A 22,307-nucleotide genomic window follows, 5' to 3' on the forward strand; every position below is an offset into this window, starting at 1 on the left:
CTTTCTCCTGACTTGCCAGGTGTGGATCCACAGGTTATATGGTAAATCAAGCAGTGCCAAGGACTGGCAGTCACTGCCCCAGGTCTAAATGGTCCCTGGCATGGTGGTGGCTGGGCCAGCAAGACTCACAAACTCTTCCTGTATTGGGGTTGGCCAGGAAGGGGCTGTCCCCAGTAGGCAACCTGGATCCAGCCACTTTGTTTTGGAGGTCATGTTTGGTGTGGACACAAACCATTCTGAACATGGGCTACTACTCAGCTTCAGCAATGGATAACGATGCCCAGCAAATTCCCTGAAATAGATGCAGCCATTGTGAAAAGGTTTCTGTGGAAGTGTTCCTGCTCTGCAAGCTCCATGGCTGTGCCATCACCAGCAGTCTTACTCTGTCATTAATGGATAAGAAAAATAGACAGCAATGCTTTCAGGGTTTTTTTTATTGGACAATAATCATACAATTTTTTAATCAACCAGCTTATTACATATACATTCAAGAACTTGTAATGTCATTTATGACACTATTGCAAAATAATAATAATGTATGCAAATATTTACTACATTCTTTAAATAATTCTCTTCAGTCTGCTGAAGGACCATGGGTGTGATCCTGCTCTCACTGAAATCAAGAAAAATTACTTTTGATAACAGTAGATGAGAATCAATATGCTTGCTTGTAAATAGCCCAAGATAATATTGCTCCCCCTCAGACCTAACCATTCAGTACACATTAAAATGTGGTATATGCTAGTTTAAGATTTTTTTCATGTTTGTCCAATTATCACCATAACAGAGCCTTCACTAATAACGCTGACATTTGGGTGTTTACTACTGTCATAATTCTCTTGCTCTAGAGCACTTTTCAGCACTGCTTTCCCATGTGAAAGCAGCCTGCATCCGCTAATGCTGGCTTTGAATCAGGATCTGGACTCTCTAAAGGCATTGGAATTTCTGTTGTTCCTAGATTTAAAAGCATGTTTTCAGATCCTGCACCAAACTTTGACTGAGGTACTGCATGCTCCTTCTTTCACTGAATTCACTGTCAAAGCTCACATTGATTTCAAAGGAATACTCACTTCAAAACACATTTCCAATGAGAGTGCTCTGCATTCCTGAACTCAGGCAATCTAGCTCCACTCTAACACAGATACGTCAATTTCCAGTATCTGTTGTTTCCAGACATACTAGCAAACCCATCTCAGTGTGGATTTTTTTGTGGAACAAATATCTTGCCCAGTCTGATCTGAGTGAGGGACTGTCAGTTCCCGCAACACTCTTAACGTGTATAAATTGCTCTCCTGGCTGAAATGGAGCCACTTGCTCATGCAAGTAAGAAACTGAGTACTACAGGCTGTGGAGGCACTACTACCAGTTAGTGAAAGCCCAAGCCTTCCCTACACTGAACCAGGTGAACGCTCTGTGAGTGGCAGATGGGCTGCAGCCAGCAATGAAGATGGAAATTACAAAGGTTCATTTGCTGGGTTCTGGCATTGGACCCATTTTTCCCCATGAAATGCAGACATCACCTTAACACACCATAGTAGCTACTTTACACAAACATATATATTTAAATAATGCTAAACAGCTTGTTTCTTTTCAGATCCCCATCTACAAATCGTAGAATTTACCAAGCTGCTGCTTCTCTGTACAGAATTTAACTTTAGAAATCCACCTAAATACAATATATGGCTGCAGTGTCTTGGTTCAATTATTCACAATGTACAAACTTAAATGCTGGGTGTTTTCTTACTGAAGAAAGATGTGTTTATCTCTGAGGAATTGTCACCAAACTTCCAAAAACCAGAAAACAACTAATGACTAACACTGGTTTATTTAATTCACACTGTTGTGCTCCTATGCTATTATTATTCTTGTGATTCAGGGGTGTTGTTTGCTATCCTGGGATTTGTTTATGTGAGTTTCTTTCATATTGGCTCCACACCAATAGTTTCACTCACTCAAACTGTCCACTGAATTCAATGAGAGCTCTCCCTGCCTCAGGCTGCAAAAGTCAGCCTCTGGCATTATTTAGATGAGGAGGGTTGAATTGTGTTGGGTTTTTTAATATTACTGTACATTCAGGAATCCACAATACATTTCTGTTCAAATACTTATCAAAACAAATATTAAAAATCATATACACTGTACAGTCTATTTTTAAGTAAACATTTTTCTCATGGAAAACAGAATAACAATTGGCCTTCAGAGGTTACATTTTCATATGCTATACATCTACTTTGTTCTTAAAGTGTGTTGTTGCATATTCAATAATCTGTGAGAAATGCATTCACTTGAAAGTCTTATGAGTGTGAGTAAATATCAGCGAGGATTTAGCCATTTCATTACCGGAGAGCGAATAGTTTTCTCCTTAACGAATTCCTCTTTCACAGAATTGCCATCCCCTGATGCCATGTCATTGTCTGAAAACATACAAACATAAAGGTGGACTTCATGAAAATGAGAGTTAAAGTACTGTCCTACAGCAATGTCCCTGGTTTGGGGAACGCTTCACAAAAACATTAGTTGACAAATCTTGCAGGAATCTCCCTGAATGCCTCCAATTATCCAGCTGCAAAATTTCTGGCAAATTATGATGGCATAAGCCAAATGTGCTTTCCTGTAGTTTAAGCATAAGGTGGGTGATTTGAGTTCAGTTTCCAGTCTCACTACAACACTCCTGTGTGACAAGGGACCAAGCATCACATCCTCTGTAGCTACAGTGGTAAATGAAACATGCTTGGAGCTACTCTCTGACTGAGGCCAGCTGGCGTGGAATAGCCTGGTGCATGCCACTAAACTCTCTCGCTCTCCAAAAAAAGGGTAAAAGGTATCCAGTTTGCCCACTGAGAATGATCCCTCAGTGACACTGATTCCTGGGCTGCAGCTGAGATTGTTTGGCACAGCTGGATAGACTGGAACAAAGCGTGCCAGCCACTGCCCACTGTTCAACCATGAAGGTGGTCAAATTGCAACATACAGGAACATGCTCCAGCAATGTTAAATTTAGTAGGGTATATGTAGTCATAATGTCTTTATAAAACATATGGGCCAGAAACTAGTCTGTTTAAAATTCAGAGGTATTCACATCTGGTTTAATTCACTGAGGATCTGTCCTAAGTGCTGTAGCTACCTCCAACCACTATTAAATGAAACTGCGTGTGACCATCCCATGCAGTACTACACAGTGTCCCTGGTCTGCTTCCAGTGATGGACATCTGGGGACAGAAATCAGTGTGAAACCTTTGCACTGGTAAAAAATGGGGTCAGTATCACCCTGGCTGGGAGCAGACAAGTTGCTAAACATTGAGGCAGCTAAAGGTTTGTAACCAAAGGCAAGAGAAGGACAGGGAAAGAGGAACTGATGAAAACAAACTACTTAGGAGGATTTGGAATATAGGCTGGATACAGGAAATAAAAAGCAAGACAGAAGTATTTTTTTCTTGTGATTTCATCACCCTTGGTAACAAAAGCTGGAAAGGCAAAACAGCACAATCATACAGAAAAATACAAGAAGTTCATAACAGATGCATCTCATGAAGTTTTTTTTCAAGATCATTTTAAATATGGCATGGTCATGAGCTGTAGAAGTTTTCTTCTGTCCAACTAAATGGAGAGCGGGGGAAAGATAAACCATGTATTAAGGCAGCAAACTCTAGATAGCTTACTCTAACAGGAGGAAATCAAAATAAGGCATACTAACTGCAGTTGAAGAAGAAATAAAATTTGAATACTTTGGGGTGAAATCCTAGTAAAGCTCCCAGTAGGCCTATGATTAAATCTTTGATATTTATTTAACATATTCATCTTTCTATTTATACTGATTGATGTTTTAAATTTAGAGTGAGCATTGTTTGGTTAAATATACCTCTGTATCCTCATGTGGAGAATAAAAGAGGAATAAATTTTAATCCCAGCTTTAAAAAATGCTTTCCTGCTTCAAACACTCTGCATTTTCAATTCTGAAAAGTTCTGGTTTTAGGCTTCAGACATAATGTTACAGGTAAGAACTTATTCTAGAAATAATGTGATTAATTATTACAATAAAACATTTCATAAAACAGCCTACTGACATCTGAAAACGTATAAAGCTCTGGGATGTTATTTTTACCATATATTAGCTAACAGTAATAAAACTTAGTGAAATCCTATTCTACACATAGCAGGTACATGGGCCACATCTCAAGTGACTAATGCAAACCCTGGCATAGCCTCCCATTGCACGCAAGACGCCGTACTCCTAGCACATGCAACAGCTGTGAAGTATTTCACTCATGTTAGGATTTCAGAATGTTTTTACCATGTGCCACAGCTTACCTAACTCCTTGCCTTAAGTTAGGGGAGCTGCCAATAAGAAACATAAATGTACCCTTGTGCTGTTAGCTGTTTGCACAGCTCCAGCAAAGTACACATGACTCACACGCAGCGTACATAGCGTGGCAGTAAATCACGTACAAGGTGATTTCTGCTAGAAGTAACTGCCCAACAAGGTCTTACCTGTGTGTGAAACGATTTTTCGTCGATTTGGAGGCTTGGAAGCAGACAGTTGAAAAAATGGAAACTTTAGACACTTGCCAGTTACTCTGTCACAGATGCCAGAGGGACAGTTGCAGGTTTTCCTGCATTCCATGCCATAGGTACCATAGGGACACTCTGAAAAAAAGTAATATAGCAAAGCAGTCCTCAGTGATCCAAGTTAGCTGCTGTCTTAGTAGCTTGTCTGCTTATATCCTTAAAAGTGGAAAACCTTTGAGTGGAGATCAGCTAAACATTAATTGCAGGATTTCAGCAAGCCATCTGCTTATTACAGGTATTTTCCAGTTTTAACAAACCTTGACACACATTATATACACAATTTCTCTTCCTATAACTTACTTACAATGTGTTATTAGTAATCCTTCTGTGAAACACTTGTAATATTGAAATGTAAATTAAAGGCAATATGAATATGTAAGTATATAGTCATAAAGGATTTGGTTGAAGGATTGGCATTGGATTTAGAAAAGAAAACTTCAGAAAGTTCCTGAATTCACTGTTTGGGAATGATATTGTGTGACTTATATGATTGTCATGATTTAGAGGAGCAATTTATTGCTGGCATGGGCAGCTTGTGCCTGAGGCCACTGCATGTCGGCTCAGTGAAGACTGCTGCCCAATCCTGAGGAGCTATCCAGCAAATGCACCTTCCTCCTGGAGATACTCCTGGCTCCTGGGGAAGAACCTTCCCCTGTCAGATGGCTTCTTATACAGCAAAAGTCTGACTTCCCACGGCAGACAGCAAAGAGCTCACCTACATCTCCAGCTTGAAAAGTGAGTATGTGGTAAAGGGATCTCTGGCACTAAGGCAGCTGCTGGTTATACTGCATCTGGTCACATACTGCCCCAATTCAAATCTCCTGTCCCTGAGCAAGCTGGTAGAGGAGCACCAAAGCGCAGCTGTCAGGATGGGACCAAATGCTTTTTAAAAAATTAAGTCAGGTGCAGAGGATTTGCCCTATCCCATAGCTGACACATATTCTGCTGGACCACATAACTTCCCAGAGGGGTCACAGCACTTGACTTTCTCTGCCTCGATGATGAACAGAGTATCTTCCCAGGACCATAGCTGAAGATGGAGACAAGGAAAATCCAGCTCCAGTGTCCTCTTTCCAAACCCCCACACAAGAGATCCTCACAAGAGAACTTTGGGATGTCCCAGGAGAAAGGTCATTATGCCCAGGCTGCTCTTGCCAACCTGGGGCACATGGTCACCTTAGATGGCAAGTCCTGGAAAGTTTCAAATTCAACTCCTAAAGGCAGATGCACGACCATTCAGGGCTGTACTAGGTTCCCACAAAACACTTGAGAGAAGATGACCATGATAAGCAGAAATTATACCTCCTTTATCATATTCTCCCCCATCTTCAGCTCTGGGACCTCCTAAGCCAGACGTGGTTTCTGAGCATATAACCCCACAACAGGGTTATCCTTCTGAGTTTGCCCAGTCTCCTTTTGAATCAGCACAAATATTTAGTTTTGCCATACAGCTATCTGAAAATCAGGCTAATGTCCCAAAATGAAATCAGTATCTTACAATTCTCTGCATGTCCAGAGGTTATGCTTTTATAAATGAAAGTACTGGAAAATTGACCAATTCCCTCGTAGCAACTGCACAGTGAACCCCTCCAGCCTGGATCACCTCACTGAGCTTCCCCAGACTCCCCTTTCCAAGCAAGGACACTCTTTGATCTGCTGTTTGTCCACATAAAACAAAAACAAAGCCTTGCCAAAGTGAAACAGGTTTTGTGTGCACAATTCTCCCTGAGGGACAAACTGAGAGCACACACCACACGGAGCATCAATCTGTCTGCTGCAGGTGCTCAGCTGCTCAGCTCAGAGTGGTGGGATGCAATGCTGTGCACAGCAACATGGAAACAAGTCTGAGACAAAGCAGTTGGCTCCATGTGGAATAATCTGTCATTGATGCTGCTTTTCAGATTTGATAAAACCGAGATCTGAGTCAATTTTGCTGTTAGAAGGTTTTGTTCAGCAGAAGCAGCTCCCGATAATCTAAGGGGGTACAAAAGCAGGGTCTTCACTGTGACAGTTATACCTCAGGTTTCGAGGGTATTTACTTTAGTAACAAAAGTGCAGAGCACCAGTGTTCCTTAGTCTGGTTTGGACAGTTATGGCATTGCTATTCATAATAATATGATTATTATACTATCAGTCTTGTAACACCGAAAGTGCTCAAAAAATTGCTCTGAAACTTATTCTGTCCATGCCTTACACATTTTAAAAATAAGAAATTGAAGAACAGAGAGTTCAGATCATTTTTTCACAACTTCAAAGTAAATGAGTCGCAGGCTAATGGAGGCAATATAGCCATCCTGACCCTGTGAATTAGTACAAACATGGAAGTTATCAAAATGAGTGACATGGTATCATAGTGGATATAAAAAAATAATACTTGGCCTCATAATTTGCCTGATAGGATTCAAATTCATACAGAAAGACATTGTACTATCTCAGGCCTGACATGAAAAAATGAAAAAGAATTGGAAATTACATGGATAATAGTGCAAATAAATATATGGGGCATACAAGCCTCAAATACCAATTTACAACTCTAAATCAAGATACGGCTTTATTGAAAATAATGGGAGTTTTTCCACTGACTTGCTAGGAATAAGAAAGAAAATATTTTCCACAGAGCTTCCAAGATTCAGCTGCAGGGATTCAGATGTCATGTCTCTCAGTGTTTCTTTTTTCCCATTTGAAGTGTGCTATTGGAAAGAAATTCCTATGAGGACATTGAAAACTATATAACCATCCAAAAGAACTGTTAGAAGAATTATAGGCATATCTTGCACTGCAGTAACTTTTAATAAACTGAAAATCAGACATCTATCTCAGTCAAATACTTTTCTGGTGTGTGTACCAAAGATATGACATTTATATGCATAGATTTTAGTCCTTAGAAATAAAAGTAGTATTTTGGGTCTCACTCTCAAACATGCACATGAATTTGTTTTTAAATACCAATGTAATTAAGTGTGTTCTATATGTGAGTCAGCCTGAATGACTTTTGCAGCATCTGGTCCTAAGTCATTACTTTAACTGAGGCTATTAATACTCCTGATATTTAACTGCCAAGACATCTTCACTTTTAAGGAAGTTATTCAAAGGCATATCTGTATCTACTTACTGAAGTGGTACATGAACACAGGAAAACTGACTGCATTTACATTTTCCAAAACCTTTTTTTAAAATTATTTATTTAAAAAAAAATTCATCCTCCTTCTCCTCTCCTTTTTGCATGGAGTGTGGATTGCTCTTAAATGAAAAATGCTGTTCTAGTCTATGACTAAAGAAATCAGCATGCAGCATACCTGGAATAAGCTGAGAGCAGTGGCTGGCTGCTCATCTCTCAGTCAGCTCTGTTCTGTTATTCCCGTCTTTCAGGCAGGAAGGTCTCTGCCTTCCCTGGCAGCATCCCTAGGGTAGCTGAGATCTCAAAGGCAGGACTGAATTAAACAAAACAATGTCCCCAGGCGCTCAGGAGGTGCTGTTATCTCCGTCTCTCAGACCCCAGAGAGAGTACCTGGTCCCTGGGCAGGCAGCCTGCAGTGCCTGAGGGAACCTCACCCCAGGGAGAGTGCAGCAGGAGCAGGGATCCGGTGACAAGGTTGGACTTGCAGGATTAAAGTCTTTGCAATTTATAGAAAGCCACCCACCAAATCAGTGGAAGGATCAGGACTAGTGCCTGCGTCTCCCAAGTCCCAGTCAAAAATCTCATTTCCAAGCACACCCCATCCGTATTTCCTCACACATGACCCCAAATCTAAACAATATTCTCACATTAATAACCCTGTCCTCCTACATGTAACACCTGTATTTTACACATTCTTCTTGGATAAGGGCTGAGCTGGAAAAATCCCATTTTAGACCTTCCAAGCAGGAGGCAAGCTCTATATGTAGGTTGCTGTCAAATTGCCAAGGTGGGTGCATGCAAAGTGAATATTGTTACCTTTGCAGATACCAAATTCATCACCAAAGTCATCCTCCTCAGTGTAAAACTGGCACTTCAGCCCAGGACCACACTTGACACCATCCATACCCGAGACCGTACGATAGCAAGTCTCCCCCAGAGCAGCTGCACACACTCTGCAACAGCCACAGTCATCCAGCACCGTTCTCTTACAGCGCAAGGTACTTTTGCATGCGTTACTGTCACAGGGCTCAGGACAATCTACTGCGTATTTCGCACTCCAAGCAGTTCCAGCGTGCACGGGCATCAGGAGGAGTGTGAGAAACAGGAAGCCCTTCATGTCTTGCAGGGGTAAATGCTCAGTTCCAAAGAGCAGGCTTTAATGCTCAGCCTGCTGGTGCCTTGTGCCGAGGGAAGCAGCAGTACAGAATCCAAAGTGGTAGCTGCACACATCAGCCTACAAGTTTATGAGCTTTATACAGTGTGTTGCCCACATGCTGCACCGTCGTCAGCTTCCTCAATCCGGCAGCGCTGCTCCTGCCAGCCTCCCTTGTTTCAGTTTATGAAATCCAGGATGAAGGTTGGATTAGCACTCTGCTGCCATCCAGGAATTGAAAAGCCTGAGCTGATGTAATCTGTTATGTTTAGTTGGTTGTTTTGCATGAGGACTAAAAACTCTCTCACATCCGTCTCAAATGCTCAAGGACGTCTGCCAAAAGAAAAGGGAAAAAAAAACCACAACACACAACCGAAGAAAAAAGAAACCAAGTAGGGTGCATTACTGTCCTGCAGGACAGGGATCGCTCTGACACGGGGCACACTGCTGGCAGGACAGCTCTGCCTCACTAGCACAGCTCACTTGGCCAGAAGAAAATCACACTGAATCCTCTCACTGCTGGAATAATAATCGTTAAAAGAATAAATCTTTGCTATCTCCTTTGAGGGCATGTGGACAGTTACATTGAGGAACAAAGCGAGATTATGTAATTTAACAACCAAGCTCAAATGCTTCAGTAGTGTTTTCCTGCCTGCATCAAAATGGTACTTTTTAATCAGTATTTAGGAGGAGATGAATTAAACATTTCACTCAACAATTACTGCTAGAACTTAAAACAGGTCAGACAGAAACCAGCATTTTGTGGGAGCTTCCGCAGGAAGTTCAGGAGAATGATCAATGAGCTGCCCCGACCTCACAACCAAAGGGGGAAATCCACATCCATCACCAGCACAGTCTGCACAGCCTCAGATCCAGGGGGGCTCGTTCTCCTCCTCTTTACACCACTTCTATCTGATCAAACTCTGTGGGATGCCCTGATGTTGCTCTTCAATGACATTAGTGTAAATAAACAGAAAATAAGTCTCAATTTCCTGCATCCTCCTTTTAGATTTATTCATGCTGCTAGAGCCTTGACAAGAAACAGCAAACAACCGAAGATTTCAGTGTAACAGATGAGCCACTGGAGAGACGGAAATTTCTGCTCTAAAGAAAGATCTACAGGAAAGCGAAAAAGAAGTAAAGCTAGCCATAAATAAATCTCTGCATGCCAAAAGTTGCTACCACTGAAGTTAGTGGGAATCAGATCAATCTAAACTTGTATGTTGTGATCAGCTTGCTATTTGGGAACCCTGTGTCTCGAGTGGGCTCAGTACACTGCCCACTCGGGCAATGTACGTACTCAACCACTGAGTAGGCTGCCAAATAAAATGAAGGGCTATGCTGGAAATAGAAGAGAGCAGGAAAGCCTTTTCTTCATGAATGCAAATGTGAATTGATAGATCCAAAACAAAAAGCTGAACTCCTTTCTTGCGAAGAAGATGAGAAAACCAACATACAGTATACTGAATTTGGGTAGGTTGTTCATATAATTCTGGTGTACATGGGTAGAAGATCCTGGAGAAGGAGAGGAGTGGAAAAGAGAGGGAGAGGGAGAGGAGAGGAGAGGAGAGGAGAGGAGAGGAGAAGAGAGGAGAGGAGAGGAGAGGAGAGGAGAGGAGAGGAGAGGAGAGGAGAGGAGAGGAGAGGAGAGAAGGAGAAAATATGTTTAACATATATCAAAGGTAGACTATACTTGGGCAAACATTTGCAAGCATCCATCTTATACAGTATATAATTACTTAAAATACAGTTCTTCTCACAGTTGCCAGCTGGCAGATGTTTACATGCACTAGCTCATGCCTGTGCTCACGAGTAATCTTGGACCAATCAGTGAATTTAAAGTGTAACAATCAAAGCATTACGTTGAAGTCTTATGTAAACCATAAAAGTACTATTGGTAGCTATGAGATTACAGCAATTAGTAGTAGTAAATCATTTTATCTTCGAAATCCAATGCAACTGTCCTCTGGGAGGTGAAAACTTCAAACATGGAAGTGAAGATTGCACCTAAAAACCAAGGAGGAACAAAAGTGCAAGGTTACAAAGAGCAGATAAATTAGAAATGGATGTGCTTACCGATGACCCCATCACAACTACAATATGGTAAAAGCCTATTCAAAAACAAAGTGCAACCCAACATCACCCCACAGTTCACAGCTCAGCAAAGTAATGTAAATCACTGCCCATTTCTGCTAGCATCAACTAAAACTGACATTGCTTTATATTAATAGGACTCGCTGTGGGCCTGAGGAGCCTACATAATCCCACTGGACAGTCCCCTCAGTGGGAGAGAAAGACTAAGTTCAGTCAGAGGGCAAGGGAGCACAGCTAAGCGCAGGAACAATTTCAGTTCCCTGGCCAAATCTGCTCACAAGTGTGGAATAGCCCAAAGAAGCAGGTTGCATGCTTGGTGCAGGAGACCTCACAGGGCAGCAGGAGGGCTCTCCCTTGAGTCCCTCCCTTAAGTCTTCCCTAAATTAGTTCACACCTGCCTTTAAACTCATACCTGCTTGCTCCTTCAGAGAAGATAACAGGGGAGTGTGCAGACCCACCCATACATGCACTTAGTGTTTATGTCTGGTAGTAACCACCAGCTGGTAAAACTGTGTTCTGTAAATATATTTAGGAAATGCTCTTTGTATAAAACACCTAAAGATCTGAAACGGCTGCATTTCATGTTTGGGTTTCTAGCGGGAAAAATGTCCTATGGAGATGATAAATAAAAAAATTACAGACAGATGTGGTGAGGAAAAGAAATCGTAAAAGAAATCAGCACACTCCCCTAGCAACTCTCCAATATTATTTGGACTAAGAGGGAAACCGTATTCTGTGCTTGGAGGTAGAAGCCAAAGTAAATTATTACAATGGATAAAAAAATACATGTAATGGAAGAAAACAATATGAAGAAATAGAGGTCTGTCTTATACATGAGTGGCATGGAGAAAATAATGGTATTGCGATCTTTCACACTGTCTAACAATTAGTTTGTGAAATAAATCCAATGTCACTCCCTTTAATTTTAATGTTTCTTTGTTGGTTTACCTATTGAATCCATTAAGCTTTTCTTTGCAATGAACAGCATGATAATGTAAGGCCCTGAACTAAGTTCTCTCTTGAAATTGGTGCAATGGGAATTAATAAAGCTTCCCCAGCTATCAACAACAGAAAAGTTGGCACTATTATTTAACCTGTGGTATAAATATACTTTAAATGTGGAAGATTTTCTGGATCATATCAGAGCTAAATTTCTTTCCCAAATTTACAGTATAAATTGTCTTGGTGCCAGTTTACATCATAATTACTTCACCATATATAATGTTTGGCATTTCTTATGGAAGCAGAAAAGGTTTCAGCCCTTAGGTTCAACGCTACAGGGAACTGAGCAATCACTGCTTTAGCATCACTGAGCTGTGAAGTGTGTTTCCAGCTGAATACTTCAGAACACATTTTTTCTAGTTCTTTGGCAAATAACCAATTTCTCAATCAAAAGCAGCTTGGGAGGGGGGGAGTCTTGAGGTTGTATTTATGCCCTCTGAGAAGCTTGACCCCACTTGTTTGACCCCACAAGGTCCCCATGAAGTGACATACCTCATGATACATGATTAAACTGTGCTGGTAAACAAGTCTATTTATTAGGTCAATACTGTAAGGCTTTGTTTGTTTTACTCTGAAAAACAGAGAGTAATTCACCTCAGTTCTTCTGAACTTAAGCATTCTAGCCACTGTTGTTATTCAGTCTTTTGAACACATAAAGGCGGTTAAGCAGGAAGCATTAATATCTCTTTAAACATAGGAAAAGGTTTAATACATGACCCTTGTTGCTTATTTCCAAAACGCAGTCCCTAAACTAAAAATATGTTACCGTACATTCCTGAACGATCCAACCTTTTCCCAGGCTTCCTTTACAAAAAGCCATAAGCACAATGCTACAGGAGAAGCAAAGATTCAAAGGGAAACACCAAAAGGAAGCTGAGCTGCAAAGTCCAAAATGAAAAGCCAGAAATAGGAAGTAAAAGATAAGAATCAGGAAAGTGAGATAGCGGCAAGGACTCCCCTTTGTATGACTTCTTTTCTTGTATCTTTTCAATGAATTGCTAATTACTCTTTGTTTCGACTGTAACATGGCAACTCAGCCTCACTCTGGTAAAAATAGATGATCTGGGACATTTCCTACTTGCTGAAGGCAAAGAGGTGGTTATTTGCTTTCTTCAGGCAGGCCAGGTGCTATGCAGAAAACTTGGTAAGCTGGCTACCTATGCAGACTACATGAGCTACTATAGAAATTACTGGATACGGTGAGGGTATGTGCAGAGAGCTTCAGGAGCTACAACCACAGCTTATTTGGAGCATATTAAAAATATATTTGCCCATAACTCCACATACAAATATGTGGCATGTCCAGCCTGGGAGCTAGAAGCCAGACTTGCTGCAGATGACTTCCACTCTGTTTCCTTCTTTAGACCTGTGGCCATACAAATGGAGCTGGGCACCTTTCAAGTCTATGCTACTGAGTCCATGTGGCACAGTCCAGTGCCTCGTCAGGTTACGGTCAAGGCGTGGCTCCGACTGAAAGATGCCTGCACAGTGTGGCTATTCCCAGTGATTTTACAACCACTGCGATGATCGTTGTGGCAGAAATCACTGGCTTTTCCTCAATGAATTAATGAATTGAGTCAAATATTTCTGCTGTGCTTGGAGAACATGTTAAAGAGACAAAAAATATCACAGGAGTGGTGGAAAAGCTCTACTACATGGCAACAGGGCTCAATTTTCTCCAAGGCACACAGATTTGGGTTTGTCAGACACAATAAATAGGTAGTTTATATACGTGGGGAAAAATGAAAAAAAAATTGGTTGTGATTCTGTTATGCTGAAGCCTTTTTCTACTACTTTCAAACCACCGGCTTTTCCAAAGGAAGAAAGGAGTTTCAGTGTCCAAGACCTCTAGTACCTATGTTAGGGAATTTGATAAAGGTACAAGAAAACTACTCGTTTTCTACTTCAAAAAATTTGCTTCTCTAAATACAATGCTAGACTTGATTGATCACTCACAGCCCAAACCAAAGCTCTGCCTCCACAAATCCCCACCTTATCAATAGTTTTATCAGTAGCTGTTTCTTTGTTGAGATGTCTTGGTCCTAGGAATCTAAATCACCCTGACTAAACTGTATATCCACCTAGGAAAATAGGAAAATAAAGCCTTTCCACATAGAAAAACATCTTCACTGTTTTTCATAGTTATGATTTTCAACAACTTGCAAAAAAAAAAAAAAAAAAAAAAAAGACTCTTTCAGGAATGATCTTCAAAAATTATCAATAAAAACAGATGTGAACAATGGTTATTTGCATGTTCTACTTTGGTCCCCAGGTGCATATATCATGCCCGTATGCTAGGCATCTTTAATGCTGAGATAATGTCAAAGATATTTTTTTGCCCCACTATTTGACATAATAAACTGATGTAGTAATACACACTCTTTTTTCTGTTACCATTCAATCTATGATATTGGTAGTTCTCTGTAGAACTAGAACGACATATATTACACTGTAATAGGCATTTCATTGTTTTTTGGGGACATAGCAACAACAACAGTTAATAAAATTTCAAATATTGTGAATTTTATCCTTTCCCTACCCAATGTGAATTGTAATTGTAGTCTGACTCTATCAGTCTCTGATAATTAAGCAACATTCCCATTTGAGAGAAGTTTTTTCTTAGTTTCTGTGCAGCATTTCAAAGTGCACTGTTTGGTTTTCAAATCCTAGGTATAAATTCTAGAATCAAGTATTTCAGGATTGTTTGGGGCTATCCTCTTACTTGCAACTCAAGCTGATTTTGATCTTTGTTCTTTAAGAAAAAAGGTGACATTTCTATAGATAATCTGTACTGAAACCTGGTTTTGAAAACCCTGGTGTAATTAATCAATGCTATTGTCTTATAACTCTTCTGCAAAAGTTTCAGCTATGCTTTGTATATAGTTTAGACTTGACTAAGTAGCTATTTCCTGTAATGAATGACAAAGCTATTAAAAGCTCAGCTTTTGTACTCCATGGGTTGCTAATAAGAAAATCTGTGGTCATATGTGTGAAATGTTGAGGTTTTTGAGTTAGGGCTAGGTACCCTCATAAGCTAATATTTCCATGTATTCTTTGTGATATTGCCAGGATAATAACCTTTCTATGAACTAATTCATTTAGATAAGCAAAATTACCCAAATCTAAGTCAATCATCACTTTTCTTTAACAAGAAATGTCTCTTCCGTATCTCTGTGTTCCAAACTTTCTTTTACCCATCTTTGAAGCATAAACAGTTTCCAGAATAACTAGATGACCCAGAAAGGCCGTAAGAGGACTTCAGCATCTCCTAGGTAATAAAACTTAAGGGAAGAGCCAGCCAAAGGCTGAAAGCTGTAAGGACACCAGCGGGACTATTAAAGAATTTTCCGCAGTGTTACACACTTTCTTTCCTTAGGATGAGGGACTGTTTTATCCTGGCTTTTCTCTGCGCACAATCTCTCCAGCTCACCCTTATCCCTTATTATGCTGTTTTATTCCATTGCTGACATTTTAATCTCTTTATTTAAAAGTCCTCTTTCTCTGATTTATATGGAGCTTCATATGCAGACTCTTCACAAGTCTGTGCTATACACAAAGCACAGACTAAAAATGAGAGTGCATCACTTCAGCTCACCTTCATTGCTTTCTCATGTTCACAGTCCTTACATTCTGTCCATCCTGTCTACCCAGACTGACGTCTATTTGAGACTTTGGGCTAATTGGTGCAGGGTCTTCATACAACCATGAAATCACAGAACAGTTTGGGTTGAAAAGGACTTTAAAGCTCATCTAGTTTCAACCCCCTGCCATGGGCAGGGACACCTTCCTCTAGACCAGGTTGCTCAAAGCCCCGTCCAACCTGGCCTTGAACACTGCCAGGGATAGTGCAGCCACAGCTTCTCCGAGCAAGCAGTTCCAGCGCCTCACCACCCTCACAGGAAAGAATTTCTTCCTAATATCTAATCTAAATCTCACCCTTTTCAGCTTAAAGTCATTCCCTCTTCTCCGATCACTACAGGCCCTTGTAAAAAGTCCCTCTCCAAATTTCCTGTAGGCCTCCTTTAGGTACTGTAAGCCTCTCTAAGCTCTCCCCAGACTCTTCTCTTCTCCAGGCTGAACAAGTCTAACACTCTCAGCCTTCCCTCACAAGAGGGGTGCTCCAGCCCTCTGATGCTCAGAGGGCTCCTCTGAACTGTGGTCTCCTCTGGAATTGCTCCAAAAATATCCACATCCTTTTTGTGTTGGGGGCCCCAGAGTTGGAAGCAGGACTGCAGGTGGGGTATCAAAAGCAGGGTAGAGGGGCAGGATCACCTCCTCAACCTGCTGGTCATGCTTCCTTTGATGAAGCCCAAGATACGTTTGGCTTTCTGGGCTTTAAGCACACACTGCCAGGTCCTGTTGAGTTTCTTGATAATCAGCAACCCTTAGGGTTGATATCAATCCATTCTTTGTCCAACCTGTATTTGTGCTTGGGGTTCCCCCAACCCAGGTGCAGGACTTTGCCTTGGGCTGTTAAAATTCATGAGGTTTGCACCAAACCTGTCAAGATCCCTCTGGATAGCATCCCTTCCCTTCAGCATGCTGACTACAGCACACAGCTTTGTTTTGTCAGCAGTATGAGTTATGTTTCCCCTTTTCCCTTCTCTTCTTCAAGAAGTCTTTTGACGTTTTGTCTTCAAGCGTTTTCATGCTATATGCCATCAGTAGCTACTTCAGTGAACAGGTTTGGACAGGATTTAAATCATTATCTTAGCTTCCATGAAAAAAAGATACCAATCAAGGTGTCCCAAAACAACGCACTTGGAGGTGACACAAATGGCACAGGTCCATTTGTGTCACCAGGGTGTCAATAGGATTTTCATGCATGCACATGCTTCCCACATCTTTGTCCTTTACCCTATCAGTCATTTGGCTGTATTTCCGAATATTTGAATGCTTTTTTTTATTTTTCTATAGCACATACATTGTGGGTGAACACTGACCCTAACAACATAAATGCTTTGCCACTTATTTCAGTGAGGCCAGGATTTCACATAATACTTTCCATGTGTTATGATCTTCTTTTGGTTTCTTGTAAAGAAACAAAAACCAATTCAAAGATTTTTATGTGTGTTTTTCACTCAAAGAAAAGGAATGTTTGCAAACAAGTTCCAATTAGAAAGCAATGAAAGGTAAAAGCTGCATATTGCCTGTGATGAGTTTGTGTTTCATTAAATGACAAAATTGTCAAAAAGCTTAGAATTATAAGTCTAAAACCAGACAAATTATAAGCCTAAAAACAGCCACTTTCAAATCCATTTTAGCTTGTATCTCATTATTTTTAACTTTCTTAATATATTGCTAAAAGAGGTCTTATAAATAAGAAGTGTTACCACAGAACACAACCTTTCGTTTTGACTCAGAAATTTGATCTTTTATACACATTTATATCATTAGGTATATTTGAGAGAATTAAATAAAATATGGTGAGTTGTATTGCTTTCTTATTCTATTCATAAATGAATCTTAATTATTTAATAAAAAACCTTGATGTTAATTTTCAGTCATTTAATCAAATGACCAAAACTTTATCCTTTAGGACAAATGCTGAAAAAAACTTGAGTAAAACATCCAAAGCTGCAGTATTTTCCCAAATTATGAGTCTGACAGACTGATTCTGTGATTTCTCCATCTTGGCATATTCTTCTTCTCTTTTGCTCTATCTTCTGAATTGTCATAGACTGACCATGTGTTATTTTATGTTTCTTGTCCTGATAGAATAAACTTTTTAAGCAAGCAGAATTTTTTAAATAGTTCACAATGAGATATATTGTCTTAGGTGGTTTAATTAAAATCAAATAGCTACTGTTCAGCCCCCAACCCTATGTTCTAATTGCCCCCTATGCTGTATAATGTGCCCTCTTCACTGTGACAGGAGTTGGCCTATGATGTTATAGACTGTGAATGTTGGCCAGGTGCTAGGTATATCTTATCCTTCCTGTCAAGAAGCTGCAAGGGTGACCGAGAGGAAGATCTGCTACAGATGGTTGTTGACAGTAAAAATCAGCCCCCAGAATACCTCATGTGTTACATGACATGTGGATCCCATGAGGCCAGCTGAGCCAGAATTTTGCAATATTATCCTCAGTTCCAGCTTTAGTAGCTTTTTCTGTTTAATAAAATGAAAAATACTTTTCATTTTATAAAACATTGATAGTAAACAAATAAGCCTGTTTTCTAGAACCAACGTGGAAGGAAAGCATTTATTTTGTTTGTCTATTTCCTAAGATAAGTGCCTGAAACAGGGCTTATGACTCATTGGCTGTGCGTATTGAAACCCACCAGAGCCACCAGCAGTGTTTGGCTAAGCAGATGAATACTGCCCAGGATGGCCAAGCTGGAACCAAGCATCATGAGAAGGCAAAAACCCAACCCAGCTGGTAGAATAACAAACCCTTCTGAAAACCACTGTCCCAAGTATATCAAAAGTCATGACACAAGTTTTGATACCAAAATGTGACCCTGACTTAGGTAACTGGGTGCAGAACAAACAAGGGGAGGGAAAGAGGCCTGAAAGAGAAACACTTTAAATATCCCATTAGAAATTAGTCTGTTTCTTGTGTTATCAACACCTGTGCTGTTATCTTAGAATCATAGAATTATAGAATCATAGTATGGTTTGGGTTGGAAAGGACCTTAAAAGCATCAAGTTCCAACCCCCTGCCATGGGCAGAAACACCTTACACTGGACCATGTCACCCAAGGCTTCATCCAACCTGACCTTGAACACTGACAGGGATGGAGCATTTACCACTTCTTTGGGCAACTTATTCCAGTGCCTCTCCACTCTCATAGTAAAGAATTTCTTCCTTATATCAAATCTAAACTTCCCCTGTTTAAGTTTGAACCCGTTACCCCTTGTCCTGTCACTACAGTCCCTGATGAATAATCCATCCCCAGCATCCTTGTAGGCCCCCTTCAGATACTGGAAGGCTGCTATGAGGTCTCCACACAGCTTCTCCAGGCTTGAACAGCCCCAACTTTCTCAGCCTGTCTTCATATGGGAGGTGCTTCAGGCCGTGATCATCCTCATTGCCTCTTCTGGACTTGCTTCAACAGCTGCAAGTCTTTCTTATGTTGAAGACACCACAACTGTACAAAATACTGCAAGTGAGGTCTCATGAGAGCTGAGTAGAGGGGCAGGATCACCTCCATTGCTCCTTTTGATGCAACCCAGGATACGGTTGGCTTTCTGGGCTGCGAGCGCACACTGAACCTGGCTCATGTTCATTTTCTCATCGACCAACACCCCCAAGTCCTTCTCTGCAGGGCTGCTCTGAATCACCTCACCATCCAACCTGTAGATGTGGCTAGGATTGCCCTGAGCCAGGTGTAGGACCTTGCACTTGGCTTGGTTAAACTTCATCAGGTTGGCACTGGCCACCTCACAAGCGTGTCAAGGTCCCTCTGGATGGCATCCCTTCCCTCCGGCGTATCAACCGAACCACACAGCTTGGTGTCATCGGCAAACTTGCTGAGGGCGCACTCAATCCCACTGTCCATGTCACCGACAAAGATGTTGAACAAGATCGGTCCCAACACCAATCCCTGAGGGACACCACTCGTTACTGGTTTCCAGCTGGACATTGAGCCATTGACCACAACTCTGTGTGTGTGACCATTCAGCCATTTCCTTATCCACAGGGTGGTCCATCCACCAAATCCATGTCTCTCCAGTCTAGAGGCAAGGATGCCGTGCAGCACAGTGTGGAATGTTTTGCACAAGTCCAGGTAGATGACATCAAACTGCTCTACCCCTGTCCATCAGTTCCGTAGCCCCATCATAGAAGGCCACCAAATTGGTCAGGCAGGATTTCCCCTCAGTGAAGCCATGCTGGCTTTCACCAACCACCTCCTTGTTTTTCATGTGCCTTAGCATGCCTTACAGGAGAACCTGCTCCAAGATTTTGCCAGGCACAGAGGTGAGACTGACTGGTCTGTAATTCCCTGGGTCGTCCATTTTCCCCTTCTTGAAAATGGGGGTTATATTTCCCTTCTTCCAGTGATCAGGAACTTTACCTTTTTCAAATATGGTGTTGGGACCTGTCTTGTTCAACATCTTTGTCGGTGACATGGACAGTGGGATTGAGTGCGCCCTCAGCAAGTTTGCCGATGACACCAAGCTGTGTGGTTCGGTTGATACGCCGGAGGGAAGGGATGCCATCCAGAGGGACCTCGACACGCTTGTGAGGTGGGCTGATGCCAACCTGATGAAGTTTAACCATGCCAAGTGCAAGGTCCTACCCCTGGGTCGGAGCAATCCCAGGCACAGCTACAGGTTGGGCAGAGAAGAGATTCAGAGCAGCCCTGCAGAGAAGGACTTGGCAGTGTTGGTCGATGAGAAAATGAACATGAGCCAGGTTCAGTGTGCGCTTGCAGCCCAGAAAGCCAGCCGTATCCTGGGCTGCATCAAAAGGAGCATGACCAGCAGGTCGAAGGAGGTGATCCTGCCCCTCTACTCTGCTCTCGTGAGACCTCACTTGCAGTATTGTGTGCAGTTCTGGTGTCCGCAACATAAAAAGGACATGGAACTCTTGGAACAAGTCCAGAGGAGGGCCACGAGGATGATCAGGGGACTGGAGCACCTCCCGTATGGAGACAGGCTGAGAAAGTTGGGGCTGTTCAGCCTGGAGAAGAGAAGGCTGCGTGGAGACCTCATAGCAGCCTTCCAGTATCTGAAGGGGGCCTACAAGGATGCTGGGGATGGATTATTCATCAGGGACTGTAGTGACAGGACAAGGGGTAACGGGTTCAAACTTAAACAGGGGAAGTTTAGATTTGATATAAGGAAGAAATTCTTTACTGTGAGGGTGGTGAGGCACTGGAATGGGTTGCCCAGGGAGGTTGTGAATGCTCCATCCTTGGCGGTGTTCAAGGCCAGGTTGGATGAGGCCTTGGGTGACATGGTTTAGTGTGAGGTGTCCCTGCCCATGGCAGGTGGGTTGGAACTAGATCATCTTAAGGTCCTTTCCAACCCTAACTATTCTATGATTCTATGATTCTATGACAGTGGCTTAGCAACTTCATCTAACAGTTCCCTCAGGACCCATGGATGAATTTCATCAGGTCCCATGGAGCCCAGGTTCTTAAGATGGTCTCGAAGCAGATCCTCTCCTACAGTGGGCCTAAGGTCTTCATTCTCACAGTCCCTGCATCTGCCTTCCAAGACTTGGGTGCTGTGGTCAGACAATTCTGATCAGTGAAGACTGAGGCAAAGAAGTCATTAAGAACCTCAGCCTTCTCCAAATCCAGGGTAGCCATTTCTCCCAATAGCTTCTGGAGAGGGCCTACATTGTCCCTAGTCTGTCTTTTGTTTGCTACATACCTATAGAAGCCCTTCCTGTTATCCTTGACATCCCAGCCAGACTCAATTCTAACTGGGCCTTAGCTTTCCTGACCTGATCCCTAGCTTCCTGGACAATGTCCCTGTATTCTTCCCAGGCCACCTGTCCTCACTTCTACCCTCTATAAGCTTCTTTTTTCTCTCTGAGTTTTCTCAGCAGCTCCTTGTCCATTCGTGGAGGCCTCCTGGCCCTCCTGTCCGATTTCCTTCTTCTCAGGATGCAACACTCCTGAGCTTGTAGCAGGTGATCCTTGAATATCAACCAACAGTCTTGGCCCCCCCTGCCCTCTAGGGCTATATCCCATGGAACCTTACTAAGCAGGTTCCTGAAGAGGCCAAAGTCTGCTCTCTTGAAGTCCAGGGCAGTGAGCTTGCTGCATGCTCTTCTTACTGTGCGGAGGATCTCAAACTCTACCATCTCATGATTGCTGCAACCAAGGCTGCCCTGAAGCATCACATTTCCAACCAGCCCCTCCCTGTTGCTGAGCACAAGATCAAGCATGGCACCTCTCCTTGTCAGTTCCTCTATTACTTGCAGGAGGAAGTTGTCCCCCACACAATTGAGGAACCTCCTGGATTGCTTGTGCTGGGCTGTATACTCCCTTGTGCAGATACTGTCGATATTTCTGCATAATGAGGCCAAGACCACTTGATAAGATCAACACCACTGTTCATAAGACAGAATACACAAATCTATTTAGTTTAATAATTGAGGGCTCTGATGTGGAATCCCTGTCAAATCTCACTGTGACAGTGTCTGGCTGATTGCTGCTGCAGCACAGTATTGCTTCACAGCTCCACAAAATAATTCACAGGGCAGTAAGTTAACCCAAACCACCCATTTCCACTCCTGGAGAAGCACTAACACCAATCCCCTCCAGCTAGAGAGGTGATAACTTCTGAAGTTGGTGAACCTTGAATCGTGAGCACCATAGACCCCCATATTGCACTTTTCGGCACTCTCTCATATACTCATGATTTAGTGTAGATGCATCCCCAAGAAAACTTGCAGTTAGAATCCATCCCTCTGA

At 42.0% G+C, this 22,307-nt stretch overlaps 1 protein-coding gene across 1 annotated transcript; it reads right to left on the reverse strand.

Annotated features, from left to right (window-relative positions):
* Positions 1 to 2,313: 2,313 nt before the first annotated feature.
* On the reverse strand, positions 2,314 to 8,816 carry ESM1 (endothelial cell specific molecule 1; the record flags this gene model as incomplete). The annotated part of the gene is made up of 3 exons (XM_080637486.1): positions 8,501 to 8,816; positions 4,489 to 4,644; positions 2,314 to 2,414 (listed from the first exon to the last, which is right to left on the reverse strand). The coding sequence occupies exons 1-3, from the start codon at positions 8,799 to 8,801 to the stop codon at positions 2,314 to 2,316; spliced, it is 558 nt and encodes a 185-aa protein (XP_080493612.1). The 5' UTR covers positions 8,802 to 8,816.
* Positions 8,817 to 22,307: the final 13,491 nt, after the last annotated feature.

This window comes from Psittacula echo (genome assembly GCF_963264785.1).
Source record: "Psittacula echo genome assembly, chromosome: Z".
Lineage (NCBI taxonomy): Eukaryota > Metazoa > Chordata > Aves > Psittaciformes > Psittacidae > Psittacula > Psittacula echo.